General features: G+C 48.5%; 1 protein-coding gene across 1 annotated transcript in view; it reads right to left on the bottom strand.

The window, feature by feature from the left end:
* PARD6G (par-6 family cell polarity regulator gamma) overlaps positions 1-8,917 on the bottom strand; it is a 180,169-nt gene extending 171,252 nt beyond the window's left edge. Inside the window, exon 1 of the mRNA XM_077492304.1 lies at positions 8,486-8,917. Within this exon, the coding sequence (XP_077348430.1) occupies positions 8,486-8,557 (72 nt within the window). The 5' untranslated portion in view covers positions 8,558-8,917. The remainder of the gene's footprint in view (positions 1-8,485) is intronic.
* Positions 8,918-24,646: the final 15,729 nt, after the last annotated feature.

The following is a 24,646-nucleotide window of genomic DNA, read 5'->3' as shown; positions in this document are numbered from 1 at the left end:
TAAGATCAACGTATTTCATTATTTGGACTGAGTGGCCACTAAGCGATATTTGCATGCCAAACTTCCGGTCAGATCACCGCAGCATTCTAAGCGGAAGTGGGAGCGGGTACGTGTCAAAACCAGGTACCGGCTCCCTGACAAAAAGTGCCAAATGTGGCACTGGAGAGGGGAAAAGATGCAAACAAGTAAAACTTCCCTTCTTGGATCACATTACACATTAAGAACCACTGCCCTGGAGCAATCCTTTTACTTTGCCCCTTCCCGATAATCCCTATGCCCCAACACACTTGGTGGGGTGCCCATGCACCTCACAAGACTTTCCCTGTGCACCTCACCAGCTGCTTCCGACTTCCTTTAACTTACCACTTAGACCCCTTTCACATAATTGTTCCAGCAGTGACGGATCAAAAGTGGACTGGAAGCAAGAAACATGGACAGGGATGGAATGGTTTAAATTTTCCATAATAGGGTCAAAGACAGAATCAAAATGTGACAAGAACTTCCTAGAACTATTTATTTCTACCCAAAGCCTTGTGGGTATTGGATACACTGCAGGAGGTGACACCTCAAGATCCTTTATCTGTCCATATCTGGGTCCATTCAGGCTCATCCAAACAAGTTTGTACCCATGTCTGCTTTTACTGATCTGACCACATGAGCGCAAATACAGGTAGATGCACGTGAACTTACATCTGGTCACCCATAGTAATTACATGCTTCTCTCTTTCCTCCGTCACAAGATGGAGAGAAAAAAAATTGGTAGGAACACATATGTCACATACATTTCTGTTGTAATCCAGCTCAAGAGGGGATCGATCAGTCCAGTCTGAATGGAGGGTGCCCATGGCCTTACAGCTCCAAGAGTCACCAGAACGTTACTTCCTCCAGTATTTTCTTATACCCACAGGCTGTTGGGTAGGTCTAAAAATTTTGATTTAGTCTGTGAGCCTATTGAGGAAAAATCTCTCACTTTCTGTCCCTGTAACCCCATAGAAGAGATGAAAGATAGCATTGTCAGGTGTCACTATGATAATGTCATACACAAAAAGAAAAAAATTGTCAAGTCGTTCCAAATTCTCCTTGCTCTACTTCCATTCGGAAAGTCTGCCTTAAAGTAGACAATAGGGCCATAGGAACACAGCTGGCACTATGGTCCTTCCATCAGTGCTCCTGTGGTCACTTGACTGCTACCCATCTTCACCACCTATTAATGAAGTGATTGTCGGGCAGAGATTTGTTTCAGCAATGATGTTGATATCAGAAGCTCTTCCAAAAGGCACAGTAAGGGAAGGAGTTGTATGGACCATCCAGACTGAGCAATAGCAGATCTCATTCTGACTATTCCTGTGCAATGAAGGAATCAATGTTGCTCTTGAACAGACAATGACGCAATGCACTTCTGGGTCCCAACAATTCTGCGGCTGCCAGGCCAGAGACGAAACTAGGGCAAGAGAAATGTAAACAGCAGGGTAAGGCTGGGAAGCACAGTCTAATGCAAATGGTGTGACGGGGCCATTACCTAAAGATACACAGCTCTTTACAGGTGCTATAGTGATAAAAATGGCACCTGCATAGCGCCTGTAAAGAGCATCTCCTCTGTGTGAAAGCCAAGGGCTTTCACACTGGAGCAGTGTGTTGGCAGGATGGTAACAAAAAGTCCTGCAAGCCCCCCCCCCCCCCCCCCCCACTCCCGCATAGTCTCCTGTACCCCCCCCCCCCACTCCCAATAGTGTGCTCTGCCCCTATCACATAATCCCCCCCACAGTAGCGTCCTCCACCCCAACCCCATACAGTAGTGTCTTCTTCCTCCACGTGCCAGTGTCCCACAGGGATGTCAGTAGAGGCTGAAGGAGAAGGACCGGGAAACCAGGGGGAAAGACCAGCAATGCAGGGCTGTGTTCCCAATCTACCTGCCAGTTGCCGTCCGGTAGATTGGGATTGATGGCTTGCTGACCCACGCTATAGAGAGATATGCGTTGTTCGTGTCTGAAGTTTACAACCACTTTAATAAAATGCTGCAAAAAACAAACAAAATAAAAAAAACAACCTAAAACCTTTTTCAAAATGTTAGCTGCCACGATGATCCAGTAGTTTCAATACTTCTAAAATCGCTGACCTGGAACAACTATGCAACTCAGGATTTCTGCCTTCACTTGCTGCAAACTTGTTCTGGATCAGCAACTCATGAGCACTGAAGCCAGAGTCAGCCTGGCAACTAGAATTTTCAGAAGTCCACAATAGTAGCACCAATACTTCTCAAAAGGAAAGCACAACGGCAAAAAGAAGAACGAGAGGCAAAACTGTGTTTTTCATTTTGGATAGAGCAAGAGAGGTTTCTAACCCCTGACAGATTATTTTTTTGCCATCTGTGTCCCATTGCGGAGAATTCCCTACACTTCCTGTCCCATAGCAAAACAGGAAGTAAAAGGAAATCCTTGCAAATGAAGGGAATTCCTTGGGGACCCACAGGTCACAAGAACTAGTGTCCCCATTGGAAGATTTCCCCTCTATTACTTTTATGAGGACAGCCCAAAATTTGGAATTTTCTTTTACTTTCACTTTAACGATAATGGTAAACAGGATAAATAGTGAGAGTGAATCTCCTCAATGGAGGCACAGACAGCAATAAAAAACTGACAAGCACGCTGATCCCTCTGCACTCTGTTCAAAACTAAAAAAAAAAAAAAGTTTTGCCTTTAGTTATACTTTAATGATATTGCTTCTACCTTGCTGCAATGGGGTCCTCCGTTCCCAGTACAAACCTATCTTCATGGAGCTTGCCAGGGCTACCTCCCGCCACGTTCTCCCTGTGCCTGCAATGGGTTACCTCCCGCCACGTTCTCCCTGTGCCTGCAATGGGTTACCTCCCGCCACGTTCTCCCTGTGCCTGCAATGGGTTACCTCCCGCCACGTTCTCCCTGTGCCTGCAATGGGTTACCTCCCGCCACGTTCTCCCTGTGCCTGCAATGGGTTACCTCCCGCCACGTTCTCCCTGTGCCTGCAATGGGTTACCTCCCGCCACGTTCTCCCTGTGCCTGCAATGGGTTACCTCCCGCCACGTTCTCCCTGTGCCTGCAATGGGTTACCTCCCGCCACGTTCTCCCTGTGCCTGCAATGGGTTACCTCCCGCCACGTTCTCCCTGTGCCTGCAATGGGTTACCTCCCGCCACGTTCTCCCTGTGCCTGCAATGGGTTACCTCCCGCCACGTTCTCCCTGTGCCTGCAATGGGTTACCTCCCGCCACGTTCTCCCTGTGCCTGCAATGGGTTACCTCCCGCCACGTTCTCCCTGTGCCTGCAATGGGTTACCTCCCGCCACGTTCTCCCTGTGCCTGCAATGGGTTACCTCCCGCCACGTTCTCCCTGTGCCTGCAATGGGTTACCTCCCGCCACGTTCTCCCTGTGCCTGCAATGGGTTACCTCCCGCCACGTTCTCCCTGTGCCTGCAATGGGTTACCTCCCGCCACGTTCTCCCTGTGCCTGCAATGGGTTACCTCCCGCCACGTTCTCCCTGTGCCTGCAATGGGTTACCTCCCGCCACGTTCTCCCTGTGCCTGCAATGGGTTACCTCCCGCCACGTTCTCCCTGTGCCTGCAATGGGTTACCTCCCGCCACGTTCTCCCTGTGCCTGCAATGGGTTACCTCCCGCCACGTTCTCCCTGTGCCTGCAATGGGTTACCCCCCGCCACGTTCTCCCTGTGCCTGCAATGGGTTACCCCCCGCCACGTTCTCCTTGTGCCTGCATTGGGTTACCCCCCGCCACGTTCTCCTTGTGCCTGCATGGGTTACCCCCCGCCACGTTCTCCTTGTGCCTGCATGGGTTACCCCCCGCCACGTTCTCCTTGTGCCTGCATGGGTTACCCCCCGCCATGTTCTCCTTGTGCCTGCATGGGTTACCCCCCGCCATGTTCTCCTTGTGCCTGCATGGGTTACCCCCCGCCATGTTCTCCTTGTGCCTGCATGGGTTACCCCCCGCCATGTTCTCCTTGTGCCTGCATGGGTTACCCCCCGCCATGTTCTCCTTGTGCTTGCATGGGTTACCCCCCCGCCATGTTCTCCTTGTGCTTGCATGGGTTACCCCCCCGCCATGTTCTCCTTGTGCTTGCATGGGTTACCCCCCCGCCATGTTCTCCTTGTGCTTGCATGGGTTACCCCCCGCCATGTTCTCCTTGTGCTTGCATGGGTTACCCCCCGCCATGTTCTCCTTGTGCTTGCATGGGTTACCCCCCGCCATGTTCTCCTTGTGCTTGCATGGGTTACCCCCCGCCATGTTCTCCTTGTGCCTGCATGGGTTACCCCCCGCCATGTTCTCCTTGTGCCTGCATGGGTTACCCCCCGCCATGTTCTCCTTGTGCCTGCATGGGTTACCCCCCGCCATGTTCTCCTTGTGCCTGCATGGGTTACCCCCCGCCATGTTCTCCTTGTGCCTGCATGGGTTACCCCCCCCTCCCCATGTTCTCCTTGTGCTTGCATGGGTTACCCCCCCCCCCCCATGTTCTCCTTGTGCTTGCATGGGTTACCCCCCACCATGTTCTCCTTGTGCTTGCATGGGTTACCCCCCACCATGTTCTCCTTGTGCTTGCATGGGTTACCCCCCACCATGTTCTCCTTGTGATTATGTGGAATGGCTCATCTAAATTGGTCTTAGTGCATGTGAAATGGGAACCTAACAATTTAAGGTGCCACTGTAGGGAAAACACTGATCAGCGACTGCAGCCTCTTATCAGCAAAATTGTTCCACGTTCCCTCAAAAAGAAGAAAAATAAACAAACAATGAACTTCTGTCGAACAAATGAACTCACACACTGATCAAAATTCAACCAGTGTGTGGCCAGTTTTAGATTGTAAGCGCCTTGAGGCATAAATAGTTGGTGCTACCTGTATTAATTAGAGCTTTCCTATAGGCAAGCTGAACAAATCTGCATCAATTTGCTTACTTGCACCAGGTACAATATAAACTCCTTAGTATACTGACTATGTTATCTTTCATCAACTTAAAAAACAAAACAAAAAAAAAAAAACAGATATTTAGTATGATTCGCAGTGCGTGATGTCACGCCTGTCCCATCACGCACAGTGATTTAATGATGGGAAACATCACTCTGCCTCACCAATAAAAGGGAGCCAGAGCCTAGAAAACAGCTCGAAGCTCCTTGCTGCAAGTCGAAACAGGACAAGAGATGAAAGCTTAATTGATGAGTACATACAGAGCCTGCACTGACTCACAGAGGTGTGGAACGAGGCTGCTGCACTTCAGTAAATCCCACTATATAATCAGCACAAAGCACAACTAAACCAGCCACAGCGCCTGTAGTGCCATGCCTGTACTAACATAGGGCCCTAGCAGTATGCACAAAGCCTTCCTCTCCTTACTCTTCCCTTCCAAGTGTTTTCAGCAGACAGCCTATAGCAGGAATCTCCACACCACAACATGTGCATGCTGTTAAATCCAGACATTGTTAGAGCGCCGACTCCATGAATACACACCATCCACCGCTAGATTGTGCCTGGACTGACCGTGACGAGGGTGTTGTGTACAAGCCTGACAATCAGACACCAATGCCAGGCTGTAGGGCTCTCTATGTGTAAACAAACAGCAATGACAGCAGACTGTATGGATTTACATCCTACCTGACCTGTCACTGATCACATCCAGTACAGGCAAGGATACATTCTATATTATATAACAGGTGAATGCTAGATGGACAGTTAGAAGGTGATCAGCCTAGGTAATGCTACGTTTTATATTATGCATCAATGCTAAATAGATGGGTGATCAGCCCAGTACATTTTATATTACAGATAAATGCTATATAGACAGGTGATCAGCCCGAGCAATTCTACATTTTATATTACAGCAGGATATTAGGTCAGTTATAAAGTGATCAGCCTACACAAGGATGCAATTTATACTATATTACAGCAGAATACATGGTGGACAGTTATAAGGCGATCAGCCCAGGCAAGGATACATTTTGTATTATGATGCAGCTGAATATTAGATGGACAGTTAAAGCCGTATTAAACCCACAACCAAAAATGTAATATCTTCCAGTTTAACAATCATTAGATGTGGTGGCTGCATTTTGTTTTAAACTTTTGCACTCCAGTTTTTCATACAGTGATCTGGCCAGTAACACACCTTCAGTATTATTGAGACACAACACTGGAGGGATGAACACAGGAGGCACAACAGACAGCAGCATTCTCAGTCTGGGGGGGGGAGGGGAGTGTTAAATGTATTAATGGATTTAGATACACTAACAAATTGAAATCGAACTCCAGCACACAGTTTATAATCCGATACAGCAGTATTGGTTTTGCATGAATAAATAAAGGTTGATCATTTTAATCACCCTTGTCAGCATTAAGTGGTTTGTCTCATCCAGGTAACTAATACATTCTGTGGGAAAGCTTGGGCTTTTGAAAAACAAGAAATCTAAAAGAATAGAAATATTTTTTTTTACCATAATCATACATACCTAGGTGGATGCAGCATTTATCCCCCAACACCTCTACACTGAGAACTAAGCGATCGAACACTGCCGATGGCTGGGTTCTCTCAGCTCCCTGAGCAGAGAGCTGCTGCCTGTCAGCCAGCAGCTCTCCTGCTATGTTCCTCCACGCTCATTGGAGCGCTGAGCTGTGGAGGGGCCAAGAAGCGGCTGAGACTGCTATCAGTCCAGGCACCTGGTGGATCCAGACTCCGTGGTCGGGATGACGCGATGTCTGGACTGATATTGGTGACGTCAGCGGAGAGTGGACTTCAGCCCGCTCTCTGCTGAAAAAGGGTCACAGGAGTGCAAAACGAATTGCACTGCTGTGACCCGTAGAGGCCCAGCCAAACGACCTCAGGCTGGACTTCTCCTTTTAAGGCTTGTACACACTATAAGAAAATTGGGCGAACATTTTCATCCAAAGAATTTTTGTCCAATTTTCGACATTCGATTCCGAATTTTCGAACGAAAATTCCCAAAGGGACAAACTCCAAAATTTTTCTTGTACTGGACCAGAACAAACGATTTGCGTTTAATGTTCCATTTTTGTACAAGAAAAATCTGAAAAGAAAGTGCACATGATCAGAAACAAACAAAAAAAACAAACAAAAACAAATTAATAAATAGTCTTTATCATACGAGGATTTTCGCACAAATTTTGATCAGTTCTGACTAGCTGTGAAACAAAGAGGAAAACCGGACGATCGTCCGCCTAGTTTTCTTATAGTGTACCCCACTTTACTAGCTAAATCCCCAGATGAAAATGGAAGAAAGCTTAATAAGGGAAATGAATGCCGCCATCGCATCTAAGAATTGGTAAGCTGCAAAATAATAATAATGGTTTACTTTTCGGTTTAATACTACTTATACATGCAGCAGACCTTGCTAGCCCTCTGAAAAGCAATCAGTGTTGGACTGCTTTTTAGAGGCTTTTGACAAGTGGTGAGAAGCCAGCATGTCACCTCCTCAGTGCCTGTTTTAACCACATAAAGCCTGCTGTGGTGCAATAGGTTGCAGTAAGGCCCCATTCGCTCAAGTTGTGTTTGTCAGGGTATCACTTTGGCCGTGAAACTTACCAATCTCCATTCAGCTGCCTTTGCAGCTTTTTAAAAAATTGTGGTTCAACTGCCTATTTTTACACCCACAGATTTGAATGAGACTTAAAGGGGGATCAAATTATCTAATGATACAGTTTATACTAGGCTGCAGATGACTACATACAAGGACAGTCCTAAGGCGATCAGCCAAGGCAATGATACATATTACATATAAATACATACAAGGACAGTTATAAGTAGATCAGCCCTGGTATTGATACATTTTATGTTACATATGAATACATCTATGAGCAGATGTACGTAGATGTTCCCTGGTGTTGATACATTTTATAATTTCATAAGTATGTGTATACACACACACACACACACAGATCTAAGTACATCAGCCCTGGTAATGATGCATTTTATATTTCATATAAATACATCCATGGGCATATCTAAGTGGATGATATCTGCTATACAAGAACGGGGCGCCCTGTATCAGGCAGGGACGGGGCGCCCTGTATCAGGCAGGGACGGGGCGCCCTGTATCAGGCAGGGACGGGGTGCCCTGTATCAGGCAGGGACGGGGCGCCCTGTATCAGACAAGGACGGGGTGCTGTGTATTAGGGATGGATGGTGTTCTCTATTAGAGATGGGTGAGGTGCTGTGTATTAGTGATCTGTCATGTGTGATCCCCTCTGTAATGGATGACATGGTCAGGTCCCAGCCATGAATCGTGTAGAGATGGAGATAGAAGGATCTCAGCTCCATGGATGAGGACTTGGAATTCTTCACATTCCCCAAGAAACAAAAGATGTGGATGTGTGTGATCCAGCACAGGACTTGTCCCCATTCATTCCAATCCAGGGCTGTATACAGAGGGGGTGGTAGGAGGACAGGATGGGGGGACAAGGCGACCCAAACAAAGCACACCCCCTCCCTGACTCACCTTACTCTTCACCTCCACAGCGCTGCTGGCCACATACCGCAGAGTCTGGGACTTGCTGAAACTTCGATTCATCTTCACCGTGCTCCCCCCCTCCCCAACACCGCCCGGCCAAGTTCTCCCCAGACTGCAGTGCGGGGGTCTCAGGTCGTAGCCGATGCTCAGGGCTGTGTGTGGCAGTGCCCGGCTCCCGATCGCCGCACTTCTCCCAGCTCTGCTCACAGCGCCGCTGCTGCTCCTGTTTGGAAGGATCACAGAGTTGTGATTACAAGAGGCCGAACTTCCCCGATCCTCCGCGTCCCCGTCTCTGGAGCTGCAGCGCCATCTTGGTGGTGTTGGGTCGCTGCAGGCGAGAAAGTGATAACGATGCTCACAAACCACAAATCGATCGTGGCTAAAGCGGCTGCTGAAGAGGATCGCTTCCAGTCATTGCATTTTAAAAACATAATGGGGGGAATTTACTAAGATTGGAACGGCTGTGCATGGCAACCAATCAGCTTCTAGCTTGAGATTTTTCAGTTATGTTTTGTAAACGAAAGCCAGAAGCCGATTGGTTGCCAAGCACTGCTGCTCCAGATTATGTCAGCGTGTATCTTTATTATTAATGATAGGATAGTGCACATACCCATTGGCTCCGTTCACACATAGGCGTTTTGAATCATGGGTGGTGTGCTGCCCCAACGGGCATAGAATTTATATAGATTATTCCTTAAAGTGGAATTCCACCCCAAAAAAAAAAAAAAAAATTAATGTGCTTAACCACTTCAATACAGGACATTTTTACCCTCTTCCTGCCCAGACCAATTTTTAGTTTTCAGCGCTGTCGCAATTTAACTGACAATTGCGCAATCGTGTGACGTTGCACCCAAACAGAATTGATATCCCTTTTTCCCCACAAATAGAGCTTTCTTTTGGTGGTATCTGATCACCTCTGCGGTTTTTATTTTTTGTGCTATAAACAAAAGAAGAGCGCCAATTTAAAAAAAAAACACAATATTTTTTACTTTTTGCTATAATAAATATCCCATTTTAACCAGTTGCCGACTGCCGCACGACGATGTACGTCGACAGAATGGCACGGGCAGGCATATGGGCGTACCTGTACGTCCCTGCCTTCCCGCGGGTGGGGGGCCCGATCGGGCCCCCCCCCGGTGCCAGCGGTGGTCGGAATCCATTCAGGAGCGATGCGGGATGAGGGGGCGGCCATTCGTTCATGGCCACCCCCTCGCGATCGCTCCTGACGAATGGAAGTGCAGCGTGACATCACTTCCTCTCCTGTAATGTAAACACAGGCAGAGGAAGTGATGTAATCTCTCCTCCGTGTCGGTATTTTTCGTTCCGGCACCGAGAAGAGAGGATCGGGGAGTTGCACCAACGCTACACAATACAGTAGAACAGGCCAGGCACACTTTCACCCCCCCTTCACCCCCCGATCACCCTCCCAATCACCCCTGCACCCCCAGTCACAGTGACACCAATTGCATTTTTTTTTTTGCATTGGTGTCATTTGTGACTGTAATAACTGTTAGGGCAGTTAGGGTTAGCCCCCTTTAGTTCTAGGGTACCCCCAATAAAGGTTTAACCCCGTGATCACCCCCCATCGCCAGTGTCACTAAGGCTGGGTTCACATTGCAGCGGTTTATGAGAACGGATGTGATTCGCACCGCACTGCAGTGCAAATCACATCTGATCTCTGTGCGATTCGAGTTCAGCCATACAGATAGTATGGCTGAATTCGCATCGCACCCGCCGCAAACTCGCACGGGACCCTTTTTTTGGTCCGCAGCAGAATCGGATAGCATGGGTGTTCACACCATGCGATCCGATTCCTGTCCGAGTTTGCAGATCGCACTGCGATATGCGAACTGATCTGGGGGTGTCATTAACATTTCACTGACACTCCCAGCAGTTCGCATAGGGCAGTGTGATGTGGGAACCCGCATCGCTCCAGTGTGAACCCAGCCTAATAAGCGATCGTTTTTCTGATCGCTGTATTAGTGTCACAGGTGACGCTAGTTAGGCAGGTAGGTATTTAGGTTCGCCGCAGCTTTTTATAGCGCCAGGAACCCCCATATACTACCGCATAAAGCCCCCTGATTGCCCCCTAGTTAACCCTTTCACCAGTGATCACCATATAACTGTTACAGGTGACGCTGGTTGGTTAGTTATTTTTTTATAGTTTCAGGGCACCCGCCATTTATTACCTAATAAAGGTTTAACCCCCTGATCACCCGGCGGGTGATATAAGTTTGAGGGTCAGATAAGGTCTGCGTCGCCCCAGGCAGTGTCAGGTTAGTGCCAGTACCGCTAACACCCACGCGCAAAGCATACACCTCCCTTAATAATATAGTATCTGATCAGATCTATATTAGCGTCGCCAGCAGTTTAGGTTTCCCAAAATGCATTGTTAGCGGGATCAGCCCAGATACCTGCTAGCACCTGCGTTTAGCCCCTCCGCCAAGCCCAGCCCAGCCCACCCAAGTGCAGTATCGATCGATCACTGTCACTTACAAAACACAACACACATAACTGCAGCGTTTGCAGAGTCAGGCCTGATCCCTGCGATCGCTAACAGTTTTTTTTGTAGCGTTTTGATACAGTCGCTGACAGCCTAGGTGCTTTTTTACCTGTGAGTCTCACTAGTGTACCCCTAAATTTAGGGGTGTCTACTTTCCAAAATGGGGTCATTTGGGGGGGGGGGGGTTTGTGCCATCTTGGCATTTTATGGCCTTCAAAACTGCGATAGGTAGTGAGGATTAAATTAAAAAATTTACACCCTTAGAAATCCTGAAGGCAGTGCTTGGTTTTCGGGGCCCCGTACGCGGCTAGGCTCCCAAAAAATCCCACACATGTGGTATCCCCGTACTCAGGAGAAGCAGCAGAATTTATTTTGGGGTGTCATTTCACATATGCCCATGGCATGTGTGAGCAATATATCATTTAGTGACAACTTTGTGAAAAAAAAAAAAAAAAAAAAGTTTGTAATATTCCCGCAACTTGTGGCAAAATATAAAATATTCCATGGACTCAACATGCCTCTCAGCAAATAGCTTGGGGTGTCTACTTTCTAAAATGGGGTAATTTGTGGGTGTTTTGTGCCATCTTGGCATTTTATGGCCTTCAAAACTGTAATAGGTAGTGAGGAGTGAAGTCAAAAATTTACGCCCTTAGAAAGCCTGAAGGCGATGCTTGGTTTTCGGGGCCCCGTGCGCGGCTAGGCTCCCAAAAAGTCCCACATATGTGGTATCCCCGTACTCAGGAGAAGCAGCAGAATTTATTTTGGGGTGTCATTTCACATATGCCCATAGCATGTGTGAGCAATATATCATTTAGTGACAACTTTGTGAAAAAAAATAAATAAATAAATAAAAGTTTGTAATTTTCCCGCAACTTGTGGCAAAATATAAAATATTCCATGGACTCAACATGCCTCTCAGCAAATAGCTTGGGGTGTCTACTTTCTAAAATGGGGTCATTTGTGGGTGTTTTGTGCCATCTTGGTATTTTATGGCCTTCAAAACTGTGATAGGTAGTGAGGAGTGAAATTACAAATGTATGCCCTTAGAAATCCTGAAGGCGGTGCTTGGTTTTCGGGGCCCCGTACGCGGCTAGGCTTCCAAAAAGTCGACCACATGTGGTATCCCCGTACTCAGGAGAAGCAGCAGAATGTATTTTGGGGTACAATTCCACATATAACCATGGCATGTGTGAGCAATATATCATTTAGTGACAACTTTGTGTAAAAAAATTAAATATTCAATGGGCTCAACATGCCTCTTAGGGTGTCTACTTTCCAAAATGGGGTCATTTGGGGGGGGTTTGTACTGCCCTGCCATTTTAGCACCTCAAGAAATGAGATAGGCAGTCATAAACTAAAAGCTGCGTAAATTCCAGAAAACGTACCTTAGTTTGTAGATGTGACAACTTTTGCGCAAACCAATAAATATATAGTTATTGACTTTTTTTTTACCAAAGACATGTGGCTGAATACATTTTGGCCTAAATGTATGACTAAAATTGAGTTTAATGGATTTTTCTAATAACAAAAAGTAGAAAATATCTTTTTTTTTCAAAATTTGCGGTCTTTTTACGTTTATATCGCAAAAAATAAAAATCGCAGAGTCAGTCAACTACCTTTAAAAGAAATCTCTATTTGTGGGAAAAAAAGGACGCAAATTTTGTTTGGGTACAACATTGCATGACCGCGCAATTACCAGTTAAAGCAGCGCAGTGCCAAATTGTAAAAAGACCTCTGGTCATTGACCAGCAAAATGGTCCGGTCTGAAAGTGGTTAAAAAAAAAAACATTTTTTTCCTCAGTTTAGGCCGATATGTATTCTACATATTTTTGGTAAAAAAATCACAATAAGCGTATATATTGATTGGTTTGAGCGAAAGTTAAAGTCTCTGCACAATAGGGGATAGAATTATAGAACTTTTAATTTTTTTAATTTTTTTTTTTTTTTTTTTACTAGTAATGACGGCGATCTGCTTTTTTTTTTTTCGTGACTGTGATATTATGGCGGACATAACATTTTTGGGACCATTCACATTTACACAGCGACTGGTGCTATAAAATTGCATTGATTACTGCGTAAATGTGACTGGCAGGGAAGGGGTTAACACTAGGGGCTAGGGAGGGGTTAATTATGTCCCCAATGGGAGTGATTCTAACTGTAGGAGGAGGGGACTCACAAGGGGAGGAGACCAATCGGTGTTCCTCTGTACTGGGAACACAACATCGCTTCCCTTCTCCTCTGACAGGACTTGGATCTGTGTGTTTACACACACAGATCCACGGTCTTGCTGTGTTCCCCGGGCAATCGCGGGTGCCCGGCTGACATCGCGGCCGGCCGGCACGAGCACGAGCACCGGGTCCCGAGCACTGACGCGTACCCTAGACGGAGGACGTCATATAGCCAGGATGTGAAGTGGTTAAAAAAAATGTAAAAAAAACATTTGGAGAAAAATTTTTTTTTTACTCACCTCTAAATGCCTGTTGCTAAGGGGTCCTTCGTAGTCTGCCTCCTGGGTTCCTGACGTCACTTCCCTCGGCGCAGGAAGGGAGATCGCCTCTCCCCCTCCCACTTCTCAATCATCTGAGACACGTGACCTGTCCCAGATGATTGCGTGGCCAGTGACAGCGCACGGCTCGCGCATGCGCAGTGGGTGCCCCACTGTGAAGCCACTGCCGGGGGGCCCACAGTCAAATTGCCAGCGCCACCAACCGGAGGGGGGGACGAGCGAGGCTTCGATCCCCTGCATTGCTGGACCCTGGGACAGGTAAGTGTCCAATTATTAACCACCTCCCGACCGCCCTATAGCCGAATGACGGCCGTAGAGCGGGCGGTTTCGTCCGGGTGGCCGTCCCTGGACATCCTTGTGTTTACTTCCGCAATGCGCGCCGCCGCGGGCGCGCATCGCGGAAGTTTTGTGCTCGCCGTGTCTCCCGGAGACAGGCAAACACAGATCGCCGTGAACGGCCAATCAAAGCGGCCGTTCACAGCGCGATCGCAGCTGCCAATGGGAGATGATCTCAAATGTAAACATATGAGATCATCTCCCATTGCCGTGTCTCTCCCTCCTCACACAGAGACAGTGTGTGAGTAGAGAGAGGATCTGTGAGTGACATTTCTTACTGTGAATAAAATCTGTCAGCCCCAGTGCCATCTGTCAGCCCAGTGCCGTCAGCCCCAGTGCCATCTGCCAGTAGTGCCAGTGCTGCCAGTGCCAGTGCCGCCAGTGCCAGTGCCACCTGCCAGCGCCAGTGCCACCTGCCAGTGCCACCTGCCAGCGCCAGTGCCATCCGTCAGCCCCAGTGCCGTCAGCCCCAGTGCCGTCAGCCCCAGTGCCGCCAGTGCCAGTGCCACCTGCCAGCGCCAGTGCCATCTGCCAGCCGCAGTGCCATCTGCCAGCCCCATTTGCCAGAGCAATTAGGCAGAGCAAATAGCCAGCACCATCTGCCAGTGCCAGTGCAATCTGCCAGTGCCAGCCCCAGTGCCATCTGTCAGCGACATCTGCCAGCGACATCTGTCAGCTACATCTGTCAGCGACATCTGTGAGCGACATCTGTCAGCCCCATCTGTCAGCCCCATCTGTCAGCGCCATCTGTCAGCGCCATCTGTCAGCCCCATCTGTCAGCGCCATCTGTCAGCCCCATCTGTCAGCGCCATCTGCCAGCCCCATCTGTAAGTGCCATCTGCCAGCCCCATCTGTCAGCGCCATCTGTCAGCGCCATCTGTCAGCCCCATCTGTCAGCCCCATCTGTCAGCCCCATCTGCCTCCAGTGCCATCTGCCTCCAGTGCCATTTGTCAGTGCCACGTGTTGTCAGTGCCACGTGTTGTCAGTGCCACGTGTCGTCAGTGCCACCTGCCACGTCAGTGTCACCTGTGATCAGTGCTGTCAGTGTCACCTGCCACATCAGCGTCACCTGTCAGTGTCATCTGCCAGATCAGCGTCACCTGTCAGTGTCATCTGCCAGATCAGCGTCACCTGTCAGTGTCATCTGCCAGATCAGCGTCACCTGTCAGTGCCATTTGTGATCAATAAAAATGTCACAAAGATTATATTCAGCTGAGGAGGCATATGATATTCTTGCAGCCGACGAGAGCAATGGGGAGGTTTCCGCTTCGGATTCCTCCTCATATTCAGATTCTGAGTCTGACGTGGACTACGAGCCTGTCCTCAGCAGCAGTACCATGACAGCCTCAGAGGAGGAAGATGATAGTCCGCCCGTCAGACGAAGGCGTACTGGTGAGGAGGCGGTACCATCCACCAGCACCGCAGAGCCATCCACCGGCAACCCAGTGCCATCCACCGGCACCACAGTACCTCGGCAAAAGCCAAGTACCAGTGTGTCAACTCGGCCCCAAAGGGTTAGGTCCCATGCCAGCCTTCCCTATTCCCTCCAGGACCCCTTGTGGCTTCCTCCTAACTCAGGAGAAGCTAACGTTCCCCCTTTCACTGCCAACCCAGGAGTCCAGGTGGACACACACAATTTTTCCCTGATGGACTTTTTCCACCTAATTTTTACAGAGGACATGCTTGAATCCATTGTGGTCCAGTCCAACCTATATGCCCAACAATTTATTGAAAGCAACCCAACGTCCTCTTATGCCCGTCCCTACGAGTGGAGAGCCCTAACAGTGGAGGAGTTTAAAAAATTTTTGGGCCTCACATTTTGTATGGGACTAAACAATAAAAATGAAATACGTGCATATTGGTCATCCCGCCCCATCTATCACATGCCCATCTTTTCCTCAATAATGCCCGGACCAGATATCTCATGATAATGAGATTCCTACACTTTAACGACAATACCCAGTGCCTTCCCCGGAATGACCCAAATTTTGATAAACTTTACAAAATTCGGCCGCTAATAAATTATTTTTCTGTGATCTTCCCCCAGTTGTTTACCCTAGACCAACACATATGTGTGGATGAGTCCCTGATCAAATTTTCTGGTAGGCTGGGCCTAAAGCAATTTATTCCCTCCAAAAGGGCCCGCTATGGGGTGAAGATGTATAAATTGTGTGATCGAGCCACAGGGTATACATATTCCTTCATGGTATACGAAGGGAAGGACACCCAGCTACATCCCCCTAATTGCCCCGAATACAAAGTGGGAAAGTTGTTTGGGAACTCATAAACCCACTCCTGGAGAAAGGCTACCATCTTTATGTGGATAATTTTTATACAAGTTTACCCCTGTTCCGCAACCTCCATAGAAAGCAAACTCCAGCATGTGGCACCGTAAGAACGAACCGGAAGGGCTTTCCTCAAAGCCTCGTCAACAAAAGGCTAAGAAAAGGCGAAGCGGCGAGTTTACGGAACGAGGAAATTTTGGCTGTGAAGTGGAGGGACAGAAGGGATGTGTACATGCTTTCTTCGATCCACAACAACACTTTTGTTGAGATCACCAGGAGGGATGGCCCAATACAAAAACCCACTTGTATCCATGAGTACAACATGTTCATGGGGGGTGTCGACTTGAACGACCAGATGCTCGAACCCTACCTTGCCACGAGAAGAACATACAAGTGGTATAAAAAAATTTCAATTTATTTCTTTAATTTGGCCATATACAACACGTATGTAATCTATCGTAAATCCACAGAAAGACCCATACCCTTCCTTGGCTACCAGGAGGAAATCGTCACTGCCCTTCTATACCCCAACGGCCCACCACAAAACATTCGATCCGATGTAATTAGCAGACTCTCTGAACGCCACTTTCCTGATAAAATCCCTCCCAGACCAACAGGAAAAATGTCGGGTGTGCAGCAAACGAGGATTGAGAAGAGACACCACTTATCATTGTGCCCAATGCCCTTCCCAACCAGGCCTCTGCATAGGTGACTGTTTCCGCCGTTACCATACTTCAGTAAATTATTAGTGAAGTATGGTAACCATAACCCTCACTTCCTGCCATTTACCTTCACACCCCTTATGCCTCTGCTTGCTCTGTAACTGACCCTGGCTTGTTATTCGACCACGCTTCTGCCTACTGATTCTGTTTATGCCTCTGCCTGATCTGGAACTGACCCTGGACTGTTATTCGACCACGCTTCTGCCTACTGATTCTGTACATACCTCTGCCTGATCTGGAACTGACCCTGGACTGTTTGACCATGCCTTTTGCCTGCCTCTTGGACTGATCTTGTACCCTCTCAGTGGACTAGTGGGATTCATAACAGGGGTCTCACATATGTGAGGGGCTCCAGAATAGTTTTTTTGGATGAAGAAGACAACCTTTGTTTTCTCATTCCTAGATTAGGGTCTGGAGACTCGGAGGCTTCAAAGAGATTTGGGTGGGAGAAGCCTCTACCCCTATCCCCATTCTGTCCTGAACAAGGCCCTACTTCTGCCTGCTGCCTGTAGGACCTATACCATCATGCCTCTGCCTTTCGCATGAATTAACCACACCACATGGATGGACCATGTTCCTGCCTACTACCAGGACCAATATTTTGGCAATGCTGACGATCTCTGCCTGCACTGACCTTGGACTGTATATGGACAGTATCCCTGCCTGCTGCCTATATTGACTATGGACAGTATACCTGCCTGTTACCTGGAAAATTGTGTTCACTTTTGCTGACCAAGTCCCTGCCTGCTGCCTGGACCAGTGCTATCATCCTGTGGACAACTGCGCTGCTAAAACCACAGGTAATCTTTTGTTTACTCTTTTCTCAGCAGAATGTATTTTGGGGTGTAATTCTTGGTATGTGCATGCTATGTGTCCCTGGAACACCTGATGGTGTTCCTTGCATGTTGGGCCTCTGTATGTGGCCAAGCTGTGTAAAAGTCTCACACATTTGGTATTGCCATACTCAGGAGGAGTAGCAGAACATATTTTGGGGTGTCATTTTTGCTATGTACATGCTATGTGTTGGAAATATCTTATAAATGGACAACTTTGCGTAAAAAAAAAAGCGTTTTAATTTTTTTCCACATTTTCCCGAAACTTCTGGAAAAAAATAAACCATTCAAAAGACTTAATATGCCTCATAGATTATACATTGGGGTGTTAGCTTTCCAAAATGGGGTCACTTTGTGGGCATTTCCATTGTCCTGGTTAGGGATGAGCTTCGTGTTCGAGTCGAACGTACGTTCGACTCGAACATTGGTCGTTCGGGCGTTCGGCGAATTCCGAACGTTTGGGCCGTCCGCGGCAAAATTTGTGTGGCCCACAATGCACTGCGATGGCGCAGTGCATTGCTGGCTCATGATTGGCCAAGCATGCACTGTGGCCCCGCATGCTTGGCCAATCGCAGCGCCAGCAGCGAGGAGAGCCATGATTGGCCACGGGCGTCCTGCCTGTGGCCAATCATAGCTCAGGCTGTGTAGTGCACACCCCACACTATATAAGGCCGCCTTTGAGGCGGCCTCGTGTAGTGTGTTGGCATCTGAAGCAGTGGGTGTTCTGTGTACCTTCAACACAGTTACACACCAATCGTTTTTGGCTGATTTCCTATCTTGCTCTTGTGTAGTGGTTACTGTCTGTGCCCTGACCGCAGTATACACCACTATATTCACCTCACCTATATAGCTAGTGATCTAGCTTTAATATTAGAGCTTGCAGTCAGTAGTGTTAGGAGATAGTGCGTGCTGTCTGCGTGCTCTGTACCCAGTACATACCACTATAATCCACCTACATAGCTGTTCTCTATTTGAGCCCAATTGCCATCTGCAGGAGTTATTGGAAGTTGTGTGTGCTTCCAGCACAGCACAGCACAGTATACATCTGTATATACCCCTTTAACTCTGCTGTTTTCTGGTTATTGTTTGCGTGCCCTGACCGCAGTATACACCGTGATATTCACCTCACCTATATAGCTAGTGGTCCATCTTTAATAATAGCGCTTGCAGTCAGTAGTGTCAGGAGATAGTGCGTGCTGTCTGCGTGCTCTGTACCCAGTACATACCGCTATAATCCACCTACATAGCTGTTCTCTATTTGGGCCCAATTGTCATCTGCAGGAGTTATTGGAAGTTGTGTGTGCTTCCAGCACAGCACAGTATACATCTGTATATACCCCTTTAACTCTGCTGTTTTCTGGTTATTGTCTGCGTGCCCTGACCGCAGTATACACCGTATTATTCACCTCACCTATATAGCTAGTGGTCCATCTTTAATAATAGAGCTTGCAGTCAGTAGTGTTAGGAGATAGTGCGTGCTGTCTGCGTGCTCTGTACCCAGTACATACCGCTATAATCCACCTACATAGCTGTTCTCTATTTGGGCCCAATTGTCATCTGCAGGAGTTATTGGAAGTTGTGTGTGCTTCCAGCACAGCACAGTATACATCTGTATATACCCCTTTAACTCTGCTGTTTTCTGGTTATTGTCTGCGTGCCCTGACCGCAGTATACACCGTGATATTCACCTCACCTATATAGCTAGTGGTCCATCTTTAATAATAGAGCTTGCAGTCAGTAGTGTTAGGAGATAGTGCGTGCTGTCTGCGTGCTCTGTACCCAGTACATACCGCTATAATCCACCGACATAGCTGTTCTCTATTTGGGCCCAATTGTCATCTGCAGGAGTTATTGGAAGTTGTGTGTGCTTCCAGCACAGCACAGTATACATCTGTATATACCCCTTTATCTCTGCTGTTCTATAAAAAAGGCATCTGCAGGAGTTAGTGGGTGTTGTGTGCCTCCAGCACAATATAAACTACCCAACTACTGTTTTACCCAACTCCCTTCAGGCCATTACCATGTCTGGAAGGCCAGCAAGGAGAGGCAGACAGGCGCGAGCCGATAAAAGAGGGCAAGCAGGCTCTGTGTCTAGAGACAACAGTGCTGGTCGTGGACGCGGTGCATTGTCATCAGCACGTGGCCATGGGACATGCTTGTCCTTCTTTTCTGCAGCTGGACATGTTGAACCGCAACATGCCAACGACTTGGTAGAGTGGATGACCAAGCCCTCTTCATCCTCCTCATCCTCTCTCACCCAGTCTCAGGGTAGTAGCAAAGCAGCTGCCAACACATCGTCTTCCCTCCTCTCAATGTCATCATCAGTGACTCCTTCCCTAGACCCACCACGTCCTCCTGAGGAGTCTCCTGAACTCTTTGAGCACAGTGTTGGGTACATGCTCCAGGAGGATGCCCAGTGTTTGGTGGGCTCTGATGATGACACTCAGCTAGAGGAAGGCAGTAGCGTGAGCGCAGAGAGAGGGGATGCTCAAGAAGGACAGCAATCTGGCAGTCATGTTCCACAAGCTGCAGCATACTGCCAGGTTTGCTACAGCGATGAAGAGGGAGGGGATGATGAGGGCACTGACTCCACGTGGGTGCCTGGAAGGAGGGAGGAGGAGGCACATGTCCAACGAGGCAGGATGCCCTCCGGGGGTCAGCTTAGGGGCAGCACACCAACTGAATCACACCGCAGAGCTCCGCCTGCGCAGAGCGCTTCCTCTGCGCGTTATTCTAAAAGTTCTTTGGTGTGGGCCTTTTTTGAGACGAGTGCATCAGATCGCACCGCTGCTATTTGCAACATATGTCTCAAGCGTATCTCACGTGGCCAAAACATCAGCCGCTTGGGCACCACATGCTTGACCAGACATATGTTGACCTGCCATGCAGCTCGTTGGCAAGCGTACCTCAAAGACCCACACCAAAGAACAAAGCGGACCTCTCCTTGCTCCTCATCAGCTGGCATCTCCAACCCCACTAGACCTTCAGTCCTCTCTGAAACCTGCTCTGAGAGGAATGAAGGTGTAGAATTAGGTGTGTCACAGCCAAGTGCTTCCGGGAACTCTGCTAGTGGTACATCCACATCCGATTATAGCAGGCAAATGTCCCTGCCCCAGCTGCTGGACCGAAGTTTACTCCCAGCCATCCACATGCCCAGCGGTTGAATGCTAGCTTGGCTAAATTGCTAGCACTTCAACTGCTGCCTTTTCAGTTGGTAGACTCGGCCCCCTTCCGTGAGTTTGTACAATGTGCGGTTCCTTAGTGGCAGGTCCCCAAGCGCCACTTTTTCTCACGGAAGGCGATTCCGGCTCTCTACCGGCATGTGGAAGGCAATGTCCTTGCCTCGCTGGACAGGGCGGTCAGCGGTAAGGTGCATATTACCGCTGACTCATGGTCCAGCAGGCATGGACAGGGACGTTACCTGTCTTTCACGGCCCATTGGGTCACTCTTCTGGCTGCTGGGAAGGATGCAGGACAAGGTGCAGTAGTGTTGGAGGTTGTTCCGCCACCACGCCTCCAAAATGCTACTATTGGTTGTGACACACCTCTCTCCTCCACCCCCTCCTCTTCTTCTTCCTCCATGGCCTCTTCCAGTGCTTTGTCCTCAGAACCAGCGGTGCTCCGTAGGCGTTCCAGGGGCTACGCAAGTACGCAGGCAAAACGATGCCATGCCGTGCTTGCGCAGGTTTGTTTGGGGGACAGGAGCCACACTGGGGCGGATGTTTTGTCAGCTCTGCAGGGGCAGGCCGAGAGGTGGTTGACGCCACGCCAGCTTAAGCCAGGAATGGTGGTTTGCGACAATGGCACCAACCTCCTCTCCGCCCTCCGACAGGGACAACTGACCCATGTGCCCTGTGTAGCTCACGTCCTTAACCTGGTGGTGCAGCGGTTCTTGGGCAGGTACCCCGGCTTACATGATGTCCTGAAGCAGGCCAGGAAAGTCTGTGTGCATTTCCGCCGATCATTTAATGCCTGTGCTTGGCTGGCTGAGCTCCAAAAGGAGTTGAACCTGCCCAAGAACCGCCTTATATGTGACATGCCCACCAGATGGAACTCAACATTGGCCATGCTGCAGCGGCTGCACACGCAGCAGAGGGCCATCAATGAGTACCTGTGCGACTACGGCACCAGGACAGGGTCAGGGGAGCTTGGTTTTTTCTCACCACGCCAGTGGGGCATGATCAGGGATGCATGCACTGTCCTGTCACCGTTTGAGGAGGCCACAAGGATGGTGAGCAGTGACAGTGCATGCATCAGTGACACTGTACCTCTTGTCCACCTCTTGGAGCATACGCTGCGTGGAATAATGGACAGGGCACTTGAGGCAGAACAGAGGCAGGAAGAGGAGGACTTCCTTGCCTCTCAAGGCCCCCTTTATCCAGACAGTGTTCCTGCTGTGCCACCCATCACACAGGAAGAGGGTGAGGAGGAGGAAGAGGAGGAGGAGGATGATTGTGTCAGCATGGAGGTGGAGACTGGCACTCAGCATCAGCATCAGCAGCAGCAGCAGTCTTGTAGGGATGATTTACAGTCCCAAGAAACACGTGGACTTGTACGTGGCTGGGAGGAGGTAGCTGCGGATCATGTTGTCCTTAGTGACCCAGAGGACTCCGGACCGAATGCCTCAGCTAACCTACGCTGCATGGCCTCCCTGATCCTGCAAAGCCTGCGGAAGGATCCTCGTATTCTTCGGATCAAGGAGAGGGACCATTACTGGCTGGCCACTCTCCTTGATCCACGGTACAAGGGTAAGGTTGCCAACCTTATCTTGCCATCGCAGAGGGAGCAGAGGATGAGACATCTCCGGGAGGCCTTGCAGAAAGCTCTGTGCAACGCGTTCCCAGAGACTGGGAGGTTACAAACTCCTGGTCCTGGACAACGTGTTGCTGAGGCATCGGTCAGAAGGAGCGGTGGAGAAGGTGGCCGTCTGACTGATGCTTTCAGACAATTTTTTAGTCCGCAGCCCCAAGGTATGTTTGGTTCCAGCACCCATTGCCAGCGTCTAATTTACATGGTGCAGGAATACCTAGGGGCAAGGTCAGACTTGGACACCTTTCCCACTGAAAATCCTCTGGCTTACTGGGTCTTGAGGATGGATCACTGGCCAGAGCTTGCACAGTATGCAATTGAGCTACTGGCCTGTCCTGCATCCAGCGTTCTTTCGGAACGCACCTTCAGTGCTGCTGGTGGCTTTGTTACCGATCACAGGGTGCGCCTGTCCACCGAATCAGTTGATCGACTGACCTTCATCAAGATGAATCAGTCTTGGATCACCCACAGCTACCAAGCACCTGAAGCTGATGTAACCGAATACTTTTTTTTGAAATACCACATCCCTTCAAGACTGCCTATGCTGATGCTGAGTGACTGTCCTGTTATGTTGATTGTCTATCCTCTTCCTCCTCCGCTGATATGTTGGAAGAACATTTTTGGTTCTGGGTGATGCCAGCAGCCCAATTTTTCTGCCCCTGTTTAACAGGGGCGTTTAATTACAATTTTTGATGCAATGCTTTGCAGCAGGGCTAATTCCTGCAATAAAACTAGAGTATATGGCAGAGGTTGGAGTGTGGTGGCACCAGCACCAGTGCCTAAGGCCCAATTTTTCTGCCCCTGTTTAACAGGGGCGTTTCAGTACAATTTTTGATGCAATGCTTTGCAGCAGGGCTAATTCCTGCAATAAAACTAGAGTATATGGCAGAGGTTGCAGTGTGATGGCACCAGCACCAGTGCCTAAGGCCCAATTTTTCTGCCCCTGTTTAACAGGGGCGTTTAAGTACAATTTTTGATGCAATGCTTTGCAGCAGGGCTAATTCCTGCAATAAAACTAGAGTATATGGCAGAGGTTGCAGTGTGATGGCACCAGTGCCTAAGGCCCAATTTTTCTGCCCCTGTTTAACAGGGACATGTAATTACAATTCTTGATATAATATTTCACAGGAGGGCCCCTTCCTGTGCCCACCCAGAGTAACGGTGAGGACTTATAGTGTTGTGGCACCAGCACCACAACCACCAAAGGTCAATTTTTCTACCACTGTTCAACAATGGCATGTAATTACAATTCTTGATATAATCGTTCACAGCAGGGCGCTCCAGCGCCCACCAAGAGTCACTTTCAGGGCTTACAATGTTGTGGCAAAACCAACACCTTGTTCCGCCATTTCTGCAGAGCATATGGGGCAGGCCCCTACTTACTAACATCCAACTTACAAACATCAGACAGCAGCAAGTGAGATGAAAAAAGATGGACGACAAAACAAATTATACAGGGGTGATAACCCTTCCCTATGTTTTCCAAAAAGCTTAAAAATAGTATTTTTTGACTGGAGCTACACTTTAAAAATGTACCAGTTGAAAATTACAAACAGATTCAACTTAACACAACAAACCTACACAGTCCCTGTCTTGTTTGCACCGCCTGTATACTGCTGTTCTGAGTATATAGGGCCTGGGGGCCACACGCATTTCCTTTTTTTAATATGGGTACGGGGTTCCCCTTAATATGCGTACAAGACCCAAATAGGCTGGTAATGGGCAGGGAGGGCTACCCATGCCATTTTTCTGAATGATTTTCAACCATATTGCAGGAACCAGATATAACATTAAAACCGCAAGCAGTTTTAAATGGTGTTATTTCCGTTTAATGTCATTTTGTGCAGGGACTGTTCTAAACACGGGAAACACGTGGCACTTCACAGGCATACTACAGACACCCCCCAGGCACCATATTTAAAGGAATATTTCACTTTTTTTTTCACTTTAATCGTCATTAAAATCAGTGCTCCCGCCAAAACGGCCGTTTTTAAAACCTTTTTTTGCATTGACCCATGTCCCCTGAGGCAGGAGTCAGGTCCCCAAACCCTTTTTAGGATAGTATCTTGCATATTAGCCGTTAAAATTAGCACTTTCCATTTCGAACGTTCGAGTCCCATAGACTTCAATGGGGTTCTAACGTTCGTTTCGAAC

The sequence above is a fragment of the Lithobates pipiens genome, unplaced genomic scaffold (assembly GCF_037356315.1).
Source record: "Lithobates pipiens isolate NorthernLeopardFrog02 unplaced genomic scaffold, aLitPip1_a1.2 Scaffold_19, whole genome shotgun sequence".
NCBI lineage: Eukaryota > Metazoa > Chordata > Amphibia > Anura > Ranidae > Lithobates > Lithobates pipiens.
Note: the sequence above shows the minus strand (reverse complement) of the source record. Positions and strands in the feature narration are given on the sequence as shown.